A 15,806-nucleotide genomic window follows, 5' to 3' on the forward strand; every position below is an offset into this window, starting at 1 on the left:
AGGGGGCATGCAGGAGACAGCCAATCAATGATTCTCTCCCATCATTGATGTTTCTATCTTTCTCTCCCTCCCTCTCTCTTCTTCTCTGAAATCACTAAAAATGTATTATTAAAAATATTTTTTTAAATGGCAACAGCCAACACAACAATAGCCATTTGGTGTGAATAATCAAAATTATACCTATTTTTTTTGTTGGAACAGCAAAAACTATGACATATTTTTTGGTGTGCCGCAGAATTTTAGTAATTAGTTTATGTGTGCCGTGAGATGAAAAAGATTGAAAATCGCTACCTCATGCGAATGGCTCAAGCCCTATTCATTTAATAAAATCTCAATCACCGTTTCCCAAACTCCAAAATACTTATCCCATCTAATTCTATTCTGTTTTATAACTCTGAACATCCTTTTAGATAGGACACGTGTGCTACACCTCATAGAAACTGGACACTGTCTCAGTTAGCGTTTACTCAGGTAAGTCCGAGCATGACATGCTTCTCCTATAACCCAAGGGTCCTTAATAGGAGACAGCCCAAACCCCTTGCTTAGCATGTAAGGTAAGAAATATGTTGCCATGCAAAGAGTGAAGGTTTTGGAACATGTATCCTCTCATACTAGTCATGAATCCTGGTGAAGCTAAATTCTGAGATGCTATTCAACTCTAAAAAGGGGATATCAATATGTTTGTTCTTCAATACTTTGATTTAATGAAACAATATATATGGATACGTTGCATCCACAGGTACATAAAAAATACCAGTTCTCTTCATCTCTTTTCTTCTCATACAACATTCCCTGAAAGGGCCAACCTACAACTTTACTTTCTGCTCCAAACCCCAACATATCCTGTGCCGCAAACTTCACACCGTTCTATACCTTTTTCCTGCCTATGCCTCAGGGCCTTTGAATAAACCCGCTGTTCCAGCTTCTAAATAGTACCCTTTGTCTAATAAACTTATTACTCATCCTTTGAATTTCGGGTTAACTAACACTTCCCCTAAGAAGTGTTTCAGTATCGTCCAAGTAAAGTGAGTCACTTTCCTCGTGGGTCCCAGCGCACTTTGTACATTCTCATATTAAGCAGTTGCCAGAGTCTCCTAATGATATATTTTAGGAGTCTTCCCCCATTAGCTTTTAAACTTCTCTAGCTCATCAGTACCCCTGACATATACACTTGGCATTTAGCTTTTTCTTAATGAATGAATGAATAATTGAATAGACACCAACTCAGATACAGTGTTAAAAGGTCTGCAAGTCAAAGATGTGAGTTTCAATATACCAGTAACTGGAGAAACGAAGCTAGGCTTAAAAAACGTCCATGGTAATATCCTACAAGTCCACAAGGTGGTGTGGTCTCCCCATGACAAAGCTGTGTGCACCGCTCCACATTCCCTATCTATGAAGCAGGAAGCTAATACAAGTGATCAAGTTGACAAAGTGGCTGAAAGAATTATAAGCCAATAAATCAAAAGAAAACTGATTAAATCAGCAAAGGCGCTTATTAGAGGACAAAAAAGTAACCTGAAAAAGCCACTTCCTTCAATTGTTACTACAATGAGAAAACTTAAGGGAAGCCCCATCAGAAAGAGGCTGCATATGGCATTGAAGGCCAGGGAGCTAAGAAAAGACTAACAAAATGGGAGTGGCATGCTCTTCCTGTAGGTGGCCTCAGGTGACCTCTGAAAATTGTTTGCTATTCATCTGACCCTGAAAAAAAACACACAAAATCATGCAAAACAAGAGGTTCAGATCTTTGTGTTCATTTTTTAAAATATATTTTTTATTCATTTCAGAGGAAGGGAAAGGGAGAAAGAGAAACATCAATGATGAGAATCATTGATCAGCCGCCTCCTGCACGCCCCCTACTGGATCTAGCCTGCAACCCAGGCATGTGCCCTTGACAGGAATCAAACCCGGAACCCTTCCGTCTGCAGGCGGACGCTCTATCCACTGAGCCAAACCAGCAAGGGCTGTGTTCATTTTGAGAACACTCATGAAACTGCCCAGGCCATCAAGGGTATGAATATCTGAAAAGCCACCAAGAACCTGAAGGACGTCACTTCAGGAAACACTGCGTGCCATTCGTTGTTACAATGGTGGGAGTTGGTAGGTGTGCCCAGGCCAAAAAACAGTGGGGCTGGACTCAAGATTGGTGGCCCAAAAAGAGTGCTGAATTTTTGCTGCACATGCCTAAAAACACAGAGAGTAATGCAGAGCTTAAGGGTTTAGATGTAGAGTCTCTGGTCACTGAGCACATCCAGGTGAGCAAAGCTCCCCAAGATGCTGTGTAGAACTTACAGAGCTCATGAGAGGATTAACCCCTACAGGAGCTCCCCCTGCCACATGGAGATGATCCTACTGAAAAGAAGCAGATGGTTCCTAAACCAGAAGAGGAGGTTGCACAGAAGAAAAAGATATCCCAGAAGAAACTGAGGAAACAAAATCCTATGACCCGGGAGTAAATTTGGCATAAAATCAATGCTAATGAAAGCAAAAGCAAAAAGTATATGTATAGTGTAGGGAGTGGGGGAGATGGCTGTGGGCAGAAGATATGGAGCTAGCATAATGGGCTTCCTACAAGCCACAATCAGCGGTTCTCAACCTGTGGGTTGCGACCCTTAAAAATACATCCTGCATTATCAGATATTTACATTACGATTCCTAACAGTAGCAAAATTACAGTTATGAAGTAGCAACGAAAATAATTTTATGGTTGGGGGTCACCACAACATGAGGAACTATATTAAAGGGTCGAGGCATTAAGAAGGTTGAGAACCACTCCCATCTAATTAAGTGTTTGGGAGTCGGGGGTAGGAAAACAAATAGAAACAGAAAGAATAGTACCCATGTACAATCCAAACAATTTGGGACCGGAAGTTAGTGCTTTTCTGAGTTTATCCCAACAAAGTATGGCAGGAGGAGGGCGTTAGAAGTACAGGATGGGAATCCTCCTCCTTTGGCAGAGCACATGCAATATGGCATTAGCACAAGCCAGAGCGACCCAGCAGTGAAGCAGCACCTGTACGATGCTTGACAGGGGCAACAATAACAAGACCAATAAAACAGAGAAGCACAAAGTCGACAATCACATGATCAATAAGAAAGGGTGCTAAGAGCACCAGTGAAATGTCCAGACACAATGGTTAGGAAGACCATTCAGAGAGAGGGGGTGATACATAGGTCACAGAGGGGGTTAGGTACAACTGAGACTACATGTAACATCAACACTGATTTGGGGGAGATATTTTAGAAAGAATGGTTGCATTCTACTACCCAGGATGCTATCCCATATTCAAAGCAAAGGAAGCTGCTGGCATCTTTCAGAATTCATATCACCCTATGTAATGTGGGGCTATTGGCCCCACATCTTGAGCTAAAAAGAAAAGCCAGAAAGGGAAATAAAATGAAGGCTATCACAATGTCCAAGAACTCAGTGGAAACAACTAGCAAGGATTCCCAGAGGGTCAGCCACAGTGACCCCAACTAGAAAAACAGCTGTTTCTTTCCTTGTATACACTGTCCCATCAACCTCATTCAACCAAAGGACAGGACCAGGAAACAGAACGTCCTCCTGTGTTTCTCCCTCTCTCCACAACCTACTATCACATCCAGTCGGTGCCCCTCAAAGCCTCTCTCATTGAAGCCCTCGCTTTAGCTCACCTATACTGTTGTCATACCCTTCAGGCGGGCTTCGACGTGTACTATCCAATATATGATTATGCCAAAAACCAAAGTGAAAATAACTTTACTCATTCACAACAAATTACCCTCTGTCCTTTCCGGAGTCCAGCACTTCAGACCGGAAGTTTCAATGCCCCTCGAGACTGCACGCTGCCCAGCCCTTTTTCCACCATAACAGAGGCTACGCTGAACTGAGTAGGATTTCCTATGAACAAAGTGTTCCATCGTTTAAAAAAAGAACTTCCACTTTGCAGATGGCTCTTCAGATACTAATGATTTTAATCCTTTTCTCAAATACACAGTTTCTATTACCAGACTTATCAAAAAGTTTAATAATTATTTGTATGTTTTCCCCTCCTTTGCTGGGGCTCAAGGCGATAAGCTCAAAGACAAAATGTTATTATTTATTTTTGTATGACCAACGGCACATAATGGTTTCACCATTTTCTTTATATACACGTACAAGCAAAGTAAAATTATAAAAACATAGGCAAGCCCGCCCAGCGTGCCTCAGTGGTTGAGCATCGATCTATGAACCAGGAGGTCACAGTTCGATTCCCAGTCAGGGCACATGCCCGGGGTTGCGGTTCCATTGAGGGATGTGCAGGAGGCACCCAGTCAATGATTCTCTCTCATTGATGTTTCTATCTCTCTCTCCCTCTCCCTTCCTCTCTGAAATCAATAAAAAAAAGTATTTTAAATACATAAATAAAAACATAGACAAGAAGGATACTTCAAAATAGTGGTTACATCTTGCTGGAAAAGGAAGAAAAAAAGGACACCTGAAGTATTTTTGTTTCTTAAGAAATTATTATAACTAAGCAACCTGGGTAGTAAATGTGTTTGTCATCACTTAAAACCAGGAGGAGAGGTTGACAGCACAGGTGAGAACAGGAATAACTACCCCGAGCAGGAAAAGGACATCTTCCTGCCGGAGGGACGAGAGGCGAGGAGCAAATGCAGCTGCAGATGAACAGGACTGTGAGCAGAAAGCAAAGCCGGGACAGAGCTGGCGGGAGGACAAGTGGGAGAGCATGAAGCCTGCAGCGTTGGGTTGGTGGATCTGCAGAGAAGTGATTTGGGAAAAGCTGCTGTGAAACCAGGAAACCACGCCAACAGGGAAAAGACTGCTAGGGCAATGAGCGTGCAGCTGAGGCTTGAGGTCCTAAACTGCACGTTTAGATTTAAATGAAAATGCTTTAAGACTCAGTAGGCCTCAATGCAGCTTTTTCTTGCTAATGCAGGAATAATTTCCTCTCCTGCAATAAAGAGAGATAAAGTACTTAACAAACTGCATGAAAACTCTAGAAAACCAAAGCACTCAGGCAGACACATATGTGGAAAATGGGCGTTTAGGTACAGAGTTACTCATATTTGCAGTGTGGGTATGTGTGTGTACACTTAACATTTTTTAATGGTTGAATTTCTGAACCAAAGGTTTTAGCACTTTATTATATATATAAATGTTTTTATTGATTTTTTTAGAGAGCGAGGAAGATAGGGAGATAAAAGGAAGGGAGAGGGAGACAGAGATAAAAACATCCTGCACGTCCCCTACTGGGGATCAAGCCGATAACCCAGGCATGTGCCTGACCGTCAATAGAATCTAAGAACTCTTGGTTCATGGGTTGATGCTCAACCACTGTGCCACACCAGCCGGGGGGAAGGGAGTGAAGGGTTAGCACTTTAAATGTAACTAGATATTAAACTGAAACAGTGAAGATAGATGGCATTGAAGAAAAAACTGGCCCTAACAGGCTGCTCAGTGGTAAGAACGTCAGCCCATGGACTGAAGAGTCAAGGGCACATTCCTCGGTTGCAGGCTCCATCCCAGCCCCAGTTGGGGCATGTGTGGGAGGCAACCAATCAATGTGTCTCTCTTCTCACTGATGTTACTCTCTCTCTCCCCCTCCCTTCCACTCTCTCTAAAAATCAATGGAAAAATATCCTCCGGTGAGGATTGACCAAAAAAAAAAAAGGGGGGGGGGGGGGTTTCATTTCAGATTAAATTATTAAATAAATCTGTCTTAAAGTCCCTCAGGTTAGGAATTCATATTACCCACCACAAGCCTGCAAAACAGCTAGCATATAGGAGATAACAAGTGAAGGAAGAGAGAAATTACTTGATATTCTTGTCCATTGTATAAAGTTCCACTAAATGTATGTAACTTTCTAGTGCAAACAAATACAACCAGATTCTAAATGGGTGATTCTAAATTTTTAAAAATCCAGTTTTATCGGAACCAATTTAAAGTGGCATTTTTGTCATCCTGCTGATTTTTGTTAAAACAATAACACCCTGGGAGTCAGAGCATCATTACCGTAATTCCTTCCTAACAAAAGTTGAAAGGAGTCAAAAAACCTGAGAGACCAACATGTAAATTATCAGAAGGATGACGATGACAATCATGCTGGCAGCTAATGTTCTGTGCACGTTCTATGTATGTACTGTCCTAAATACTTTATGCAAAGTATTGCATCTTATCCTCACATCAACACTAAAAGTAGGCACTATTATTATTGTTTCCATTTTATAGATGAGAAAAATGAGGCACAGAGGTAGATCAAAAGGGTATCACATTTACCTGGTGAAATTATTAAAACCATAGACTTAGAAGTCGCCAGCACAATAATAAGGAAAATGAGTCATCATCTCTTGGTCATAAAACTAAAGTCTGACGTCTTTGATATTCACAATGTTCTTTAAGCTCAAGGAGAACAAGAACAGACAAGTCATTTCCCTGTGAGGTAATAACAACAGGTCCCAAAAAGAGGGGTGGTATTAGTTATCACAGAGTTATATACACCACAAATACAAGGGTTCTTTAATTTTCAAAACTGCACCTACACAAATCGGTAAGGGCAGAAACGTGTTGGTTCAAGGATCACAGAAGAAAATGATACAATTACCTTTCATCACAAGATTGGCCAAATACTGGGAATCTGATTAAGTCAATCTACAATTAGTCTCTGGATTTTGGGTCTTATGAAGTCATGACCAACTGAACACCCACAGACTTCTCATCGTTACCAACATGTCACTTAATTCTAACTGGTCAAAAATGAGCAATTGCTACAATCAACTCTCGCCTCACACTCTTGCCTAAGCGCCTTCAATTCAGGATTATCTAAAACGTGGCTTTGCATCACCAGCATAGCTCATATTCACTGTCTAAACTGACTTTAAAGAAAAACCCACTTAGGTATATTTAAAGACACAGGAATCTACCTTCAAGTTAAATGAGTAATAAATAAAAACTGCCAGGGAGTCCGGATAATGAAGGCAGAGCTGTTGCTGGGTTTCAGTTGCCCCTCCCCGACTGGGGAGGCCAGCAGTAGGGAAAGATGATGTGTTTATCTCAACAAGTATACAAGAATTGGCCTTTTTGTCTTTTCCTATTTCTTTTATTAAATTTATTGGGGTGACATTGTTTAATAAGAGGACATAGGTTTCTAGTGTAGATGTCTATGATACATGATCTGTACCCTGCACTGTGTGCCTACCACCCAAAGTCAAATCATCTTCTGTCACCATATTTGACCCCTTTTACCTTTTACTAACCCCCAACCCCCTTCCCTCTGAACCACCATACTGCTGTCTGTGTCTATGAGTTTTTGTTTGTTTTTCTTGTTTGTTCATTTGTTGCTTTCAGTTTTATATCCCACATGTGAGTGAAATCATATGGTTCTTAACATTTTCTGTCTGACTTATTTCACTTAGCATGATGTTCTCAAGATCTACCCATCATGTTTTCTGGTGCCATTTTTATGGTGACATGGAAAAGGCTAGAAAATGCTGTTGAGAGGGGTAACCGCTAAGGCTGCAGAATCACCGTGTCTGGGCTCAAATCCAGGTCCGACTTGGAGCAGGGAGATTTTGGGCAAGTTGCTCATCTTCTCAAAGCCTCAGCCCCTTCATGTGTAAAATTGGGGTGATGATATCCACCTCACAAGACAGCTATAAGGAGTGGGCAACTTCTCGCACCTAAAGCACTTATTAGAATACGGGGGACATAGGGAGTGCTGGTAAAATGTTTGTTATTATGTCGTCAGCAGTACTACCAAACCATGTTTCAGAGGGAAGGACAAAATAACAGAAAGCTGACATTTACTACCACTAGATTGTTTCAATAAATGTCAGTAATACTCATCAGAGATTTCCAACCCTGACATCTGTACACCCCATTCCACTGATAGCTTTTACTTGCTCCTAAAGGAAGCAAATATTTCTAAGTTATTTACAGCTTAATTTCTTCAGTGTTAAAAAGCATTTGCCCTTGGTGTTAGTCCTCTCATTAATTATGTCTTGGTTATTTACTATTCTTTTTGTTTTTAAATATATTTTACTGATTTTTTACAGAGAGGAAGGGAGAAGGATAGAGAGTCAGAAACATCAAGGAGAGAGAAATATCGATCAGCTGCCTCCTGCACACCCCCCACTGGGGATGTGCCCGAAACCAAGGTACATGCCCTTGACCTGAATCGAACCCGGGACCTTTCAGTCCGCAGGCCGACACTCCATCCACAGAGCCAAACCAGTTAGGACTCTTTACTATTCTTATATATTTGGTGTATGTTCTTTTAAGCCCTAGAAGGATGTTTATAATTTCCTGCTAAAAATCCCCTAGATGGTTAAGTGTCATAAGTTAGAACCTGTGAATCATCCTAGGTCATATCCACCTGTATCTTTTTTTTTAATCCACCCCTGATATCCCCATTCCTTAGTCTTTGAGTCAGTGCAAGCACTTGTGACCTCAGGTTACGTAACTGTCCCCTTACTGACTGCCCTGCCCATCACTCAACCTAATCCACCCTTCCCGTTTTCAAACAGGCACAGATAAGATTGTATCCTTGAGGGGATGAGTGGAGTTGGAAGGTGTTTGGCCACGTCATTTTGCTGCTGGAAAACTGGCCACCAAGCTACAGATTAAAAGAGACTTTAATAAAGATAAATTTTAAAAAATAAAATAAAGAGAGACTTTAAAAAGATATCACAATGGATGGATCTTATTCAGCTCTTATTCAAATAAATAAACCATTGAAAAAAATTTCTGCGACAAAGACATTTGAATATTTTTATGATATAAAGAATTATTTTTTTAAGCTTGATAATAATATTGTGGTCAAGTTTTTTTTAAGTCTTTATAAAGATACATATCAAAATAAGCATGAATGAATTGCTATGTCTGGATTTACTTCAAAATAATCCAGTTATGGGCCGAGGGAGTAAACATAATTGGCTATCAATTGACAACATTGGATGCTGAGTACATGGGGGTCTGTCATGCCATTGTCTCCAATATTGGGAACATCTGTAATTTTCCACAATAAAATGTTGTAAGAGGGGGGAAAATACTCATTTTCAGTTGCCAAAAGGATCAAGACACACACACCCTTTTTTTTTAATTCCACATCCACAAGCAAGTATGACTAGCCAGCCTCTTCTCTGGACTCAGATCCTGACCCACACGGAGTGCCAGTCATACCAACCCTGCCACAATGTTCAAAACACCCAGCCAGGCCCTTCTCTTCTCTGTGTCACTGTATATACTGCTTCTTCTGCCAAGAAAGTCTCTCTAGAGCAGTGGCCATACTTTCAAAGCCAGTTCAAAGGGCCGCCTCTCTGAGACGCTCCCCATTCCCCCAAGCCTTCCCCTGCACGTCCTCAGCCCTTCGTACATGCCTATATCCTCAGTCTTCTTGGTTAGTTTTTGTTGTTGTTGATTCCCTTTTATTCTGCTTCTACTTCCCTCAAGAGATTATGGCTTCCTTAATGGCAGAAGCTGTGTTTTATTTACTTCAATAAATACTCCTAAAATAGGCATGGAAAGTAATTATTTAATAACTGCTTTGGAAAACAGGAAGGAAAGTCAACAGAACCACCACCAGTCATGGCAAACAGTATTAACAAAATAAGATGTCTGGTAAGTCACAGTTTACATACACTAACATAATATTTACCCACTGTATGTTTATCACATTCTTTAAAAAATGAGTTGATTATTTTCAAAAAATATGTTACACATCTTGAAAAAAATCAAGAGTTTAAAGAAGAAACTCTGCCTAAAGAGATGTGGGCAAGTTATTTTTCTGTTTCTGAAAGATTATAAGCGAAAATGATATTTATGCTACCTTTACATCTCATCTGGTGTAGTTGTGGGAATATATATTTTGTTCTGTTTAAAAGACTACACTACTTATTTCATAATAATAAAAATGTCAAAATACTGCATAATGTGAAAGAATATTTCTGAATCACACGTGAGAGGTACAGCTACAGACGTGAAGTTATCAGCAAAGAACTATAAACATTTGTTTTGTCAGAAATAGCTGAAATATTTCACATTTCTAAACTATGAAAAATAAGTTAATGCAAAAATAAGGTAATGTTGACACAACAAGCTGGTACTACTACTTCTTTGATTCTTTAAGGAAAGTCTTTAGTTACTGAGTTATACATTATACAAAAGGAAAGGAAACACCTACTAGTATAAAACTTCATTTGCTTCGTGTCTTTCATATCTCACAGTTTCACACATTAACCTGCAAAAGAAAGAAAGACATGAGCTCAACATCTGTCATGAAAAAAACACACCAATAGTTTAAAAGCACAAATGAGCCATGTAGCCCAGAAAGGTAAGATTACTTATAGCTTGTTATAGGCACTTACTAGCCTCAAGATGAATATGTTTGGTTGCCGAGCTTAAAAAAATAAAATAAAATCTGGTAAACAGATGCTAGGAAAAAAAAAACATTTTGTTAAATGTCAACTTTGTCACATTTATTTTATAGGGAACAAACTTGTATGTGTTTTTTTATACTTTGCAAATGACATTTAGACAGATTCATGTTCTCCAAAGTAAACCGAAAATGAGAAGGAACCTTAGAAAGGAAAACCTAGTAATTTTAAAAGTGGTGACATCATTCACAGCTCAACATTAATGTTACTTTAACAGTATGGCATTTCAGACAAAAGTAGGCTTTTATTAACTCAGTATTTTTATGACTAATGACTAAATGGAGGCTTTACAGCTTCTGAAGAACTGTTGTTTCAGCTGATTCATCCCTGAGGAAAAAAATTATGTAAATTACGGAAAACATGAATAAATGTTTAAATGTTCAAAAGAAGCTCAAGAGCAGCATCTTCAAAAAGCATCCTATTATATTAAGCCAAAGTAAAAGTTCCCAAAAATAGAGAAACGCAAAGGAGAATAGAGTGATGTTGTCATGTCTTCTTGTGGAGGATCTAGTACAGTGATGGCGAACCTATGACACGCGTGTCAGAGGTGACATGCGAACTCATTTTTTTGGTTGATTTTTCTTTGTTAAATAGCATTTAAATATACAAAATAAATATCAAAAATATGTCTTTGTTTTACTATGGTTGCAAATATCAAAAAATTTCTATATGTGACATGGCACCAGAGTTAAGTTAGGGTTTTTCAAAATGCTGACACGCCGAGCTCAAAAGGTTCACCATCACTGATCTAGTACATAGAAAAGTTGTCTACAAAAGTGACTATTTCAACAACACCTCCTCTGGTCAATGAGGCTACGAGTCTCCAGTCCATGCAACACTGGGCTCCACCCTCACCCATCTTCCTTCCTCCGTTTGCTAAATCCAATAAACACTACATGCTCTTGATTTTCCCCTTGAAAACAACTCTCCTGGGTACTGTTTTTCCGTGTTCTTTCTGCTACCACCACCCTATTTTAGAGATCCTTCTTATCCTCTCAATCCCGTACTCCAAACATTCAAACTGAACGGCACAACTCCAGGAGGCAGCATCGAGTCTTGAACACACACCATTGAACATACAGTTTTCTTTCATGGACAGAACTACATGAACTCCTCATAGGAAAGGATGACAGTCACTAGCGATGGGTCTAAAAATACCTGGTCTAAATCAAGTAACAGGCTCTGCCTTGTTTCCTGTTGGAATGAAAGAAGGGCCCTTGCCCCAACCTCTTCACTGGATCTCATCTCTTCTCCTACGTAAGACCCTGCCTTCCTGAAAGCTCACCTCCTTCTTCTCCATCACCATTTATTTCTCCCTCTCTCCTGAATCACCTCCTTTCACACAGAAACACATTTTAGCATCATCTACTGTGTATGGGAAGGGGACACCGTCCTTTACCCCCACATCCCACTCTGGCGATTAACCACATTTTGCTTTCCCCGGGACAGAAATTCTCCTTTTACAGTTGTCTATACACTATCTCCCTTTTCTAACCCTCTTCCTACTTCCCCACCTTTTGGTTCCTGAAACTCCAAAGAAAAGGCTCTAAAACATTACCAGCGTCCTTTGTGCTATCGAAATCCTTTCTGTCCTTATCTTCATTCCACTTCTCGGTAGCACCGATGACTCCTTTTTCCTTACAGCAGTATCTTCTCAGTATCTTCTCCAGGCTTCCTGTCCTCAGTCTCCAGGTTTTTCTTATAATTCATTAGTCACTTTTTCTGTCTCCTTTGGATGTGCCCCACACTCCATCCCTCTACCCGACTTCTAAAGGTTATCTATCTATCACCTCCAGGGGCCCTTCAGCCCTCCTCTCCTCTGTACCACGTAATCTCGTCCAGTCTGTGATTTCAAATTTAATCTATAAACTGATAACTTTCACAGCAATGCCCCAGACCTAATCTCTCACCATGGTAGGCACTCAGCTGTGTCATGACCATTTCATGTTCAAAATGTCCAAAACAGATGTTCTTCCCTTAGAATCTGCTTTCTCACAATCAGTACCCAATTATTTAGTCCCAAAACCTGAAGCCCTCATCCTTGACTCCTCTATTTTCTTCACATCCCATCTCTCTGCCATCATGTGTTTCCAAAATATACCCTCCCACACTGACCAAGTTCACCATCTCCCCTGTGAAAACCTAGGATGGGCCACAATTATCCCACTAGTATCTATTCCCAGGACTACAATGGAAGATTTTTTTGCTTCTACTTTTGCAACCTATTGTCCGTTCTCCACATAACTTCCAGACAGATCTTTGCAGATGTTAAATCAGATCTCCTCATACCTCTGCTCTTAATTTCCACCACTTTTAGGACAAAATACAAACTGCTAAATCTTGAATACAAGGGCCTATACTTACTACTGTACTATAATCATTTAGTCTATCTTACTTTGCCATCACATCTGTCTTCTCGTACCTGAAACCTGTTCCCATGGCAGAGCATCTGAGACCCGTCTACACAGCAGAGACCTTTGCCCATCTGCCCGGCTCAAATGTTACCACCTCCTTTGTGATTACACAGCACCCATTCTTACCAGGCCCAGCACATCTGAATAAAGCAACATTGATCCATTCCCTACATCTTGTCTGCCCCACTAGGAACGTAAGCTCTACAAAAGCAGCAGTTTGGCCTACTACAGGCTGTAGCCCCATGGCCTACATCAGTGTCTAACACACAGTAGGCACACAATGAATAACTGTTGACTGGATAAATAATTTAACTGGTGCCATAAAAAAAAAAAAAGATAAAACCTTCTATATGACAATGTTCTACTAAATGAAAGAAGTACCAAAAGTTGTTTTATCTTTAAACATTGTTAGGGAATGATTTATCAAAAGCATGTTGATCTTTACTAAATTCCTAAAGAATATACTAACCCTAGTTTAGTTGTTTTGTGATGATCCTAAAGTTCCCATATAGTATGAATTACACTCCTCCGTCATGCTGGAGAGTATCTGCATATATTTCAGCAGGCTCTTGCTCCCAACACTGACTGCCCCAGACACTTACTCTGCTTTTTAGAAATTTTGGTCTCCACTCCTAACTATAGTATCCTCTTCCCCTTTGGCCAACATGTTGCTTCTAATCCACATGGGTTAAGAGAGTAAATATTTAAAAAATAATGTTGTGTTGAAAAATTTTTAAGTGAATATCTGAAAACCTTCGCATTGCATAGTGTGTGATCGTATAGAAACACAGTCAATCAACTGCTCCAAATCTATTGCTGACATGAGAATGGGCCACAATAGTGCACAAAGCTGAGGCTTTCCAATAAAAGCCTGTGTCATGTCCCCCAGCTGAAGTCTAACATTGTTCTACTGCCTGTTACTGAATAAACAGACTGGAAATCTTGATTAAGATCTCCTTTTCCCCGCCTAAAATTGGAAAACTGTATTATGTAGAAGTCTTAACTGTTCTCTATTTAATCCTAGGGGTAAAACTTTTATTTAAAAAACTCAAAGGAACTTATCTAAATACAATGTATTTTTCCCAGAAATGGTTATTATTATAAAGCAGTTTATCCAAATTACTGCGTTTATGTGAACCTCATTTCTTAATTTTTCATTTGGGTATTCTGCTCTTGCTCTAAAAATGGACTTAAGATAGTTTCCGCTGATGTTTTCCACAAGTAAGAGAAACAAATGACTTTTTAACATAAGCAGAATAAGATAAACATCTTAAAAGCTCCTCCTCCCTGTAAATTCATGCCAACAAACAAAACTGTATAGTCTCCAAAACAGACTTTCTAAGGTATAAATAGACTAAACAATACCCTTGAGTTCATCAGTTATTTCTAATCAAAATTTACCTTTGAAATAGCAGGAAATTGATAGTTCTAAAGCTGGTTAATAAGTAGATGGAACTTCACTGTGTTATTATGTCTACTTTTGTAATTTTGAACATTCCCGTAAGTATTAACATTTTTCTTTTTTCTATTGCATAGAATTTCTAGTATCTAAATAATTCCATAACTACATATACTGTACACACAGTATAATCATTACATCTAGTTATCCGTGTGTGCTTTTATACGCACGAGAGAACAAATATTTATATTTCTATATTAATTCATTCATCTGCATATGAAGATTAACTGCCTTTGATTAAATTGACAGTTGGTGCTAACTTTATTTCTTAGAACAGTTGGTATCAAAAAATATGTAATGAAAGTACACACTTTAAAAATTATTCTTGCTTTAATTTGAGCCATCTTCTAAATTCCCAGTGGTTTTGCCCTTTCTAATAAAACTTGACTGAATTTTTAAACACTTAACCTGCAATCTACTTTAATTTAAACGATTTTCATTAAAATTTTAATTTTAGAAGTAGTCAATCCTCTTGACACATTTTTCAATTAACAACTAAATATGAAATTTACATGCTCACAAATTAATTAGTGTTTAAAGATTAAAGGGGAACTATATAGAAAAAGTACTCCTTTCATAATTAAAAACTGCTGGGTTCACAACCAGCTAGAGGAAACAAAACCTTCCCACTCTGTCCTAGATGTGTGTAATCCATCTTCCCAAGGTCCTTTATTTTCTGTTCTGATTAAGGGGAAAGAAAAGGAACTCACTGAATTATATAAGATGTTTTAATCTTTTAATATGAAGCCAGGTAACCATCGATAAGGTAATAGCTGTGCAATAGAAGTGATAAAATATTTATGAGTGGGCCACATAAAAATAACTATGGTATAAACTATGTTTCCCAGAAAGAGGTATGTCAATTTAATGCAATAAATATAGTACAGAGACCTAAAACATACTAAAATAATAAACCTAACCATTCTTTGAATAGTTAAAAACATTCTCGTTTCTTATGTTTCTGAGCACTAAGATGTAGGTTTTTATTTGCCAGGATGGCAAATAAACATCTTAAAGGCTCCTCCTCCCTGTAAATTCATGCCAACAAACTCCTTTTGGTATATTCACCAAGTAGTGTTTATTACTTCAGGTGAGGGGTTGCAGGAAGAGGGGTAGAGGGAGAGAGGGTATCACTATGGCACAAATGTAAAAAAATTATTCTATGCATAACACTGAATTCAATTTATAAAATGTATAAAGCCAAGTACAGGGGCTCAAAGATGCAGGGTTTTCATAAGTTAGTTATCTTTACTTCTACTTCTTAACTATAATAAACAATCACATAAAATTCTAGCATCCTATTGTAATTAATGTTAAAATAACTTACCTAAGTTGGTGTTCCCTCAGGTTTGATAAGGCTTCCATACCATGTAAATAGGAATACACTATTTCCAGATCCTATTTGGAAGAAAAAAAGGATAGAAATCATTAGACTTGCCAGGGAAAAGGGCTTCCAAACTAAGTCACTATATTTATAGACCAAATTAAAGACAGGTTTTAAAAAAAATACAAGTTT

The 15,806-nt window shown here is 38.9% G+C and overlaps 1 protein-coding gene across 6 annotated transcripts in view; it reads right to left on the bottom strand.

Annotated features, from left to right (window-relative positions):
- The window catches only part of RAPGEF2 (Rap guanine nucleotide exchange factor 2), a 243,388-nt gene that overhangs the window by 157,810 nt on the left and 69,772 nt on the right, over positions 1-15,806 (bottom strand). For all 6 annotated transcript variants that reach the window (XM_070415386.1, XM_070415385.1, XM_070415387.1 and 3 more), the window contains exons 2-3: positions 15,618-15,688; positions 10,165-10,221 (exon numbers count right to left, since the gene is read on the bottom strand). In XM_070415386.1, coding sequence (XP_070271487.1) covers positions 10,165-10,221; positions 15,618-15,688 — 128 coding nt within the window. The remainder of the gene's footprint in view (positions 1-10,164; positions 10,222-15,617; positions 15,689-15,806) is intronic.

The sequence above is a fragment of the Myotis yumanensis genome, unplaced genomic scaffold (genome assembly GCF_028538775.1).
Source record: "Myotis yumanensis isolate MYYU_CA2020_CCGP unplaced genomic scaffold, mMyoYum1.0.hap1 SCAF_5, whole genome shotgun sequence".
NCBI classification, from domain to species: Eukaryota; Metazoa; Chordata; class Mammalia; order Chiroptera; family Vespertilionidae; genus Myotis; species Myotis yumanensis.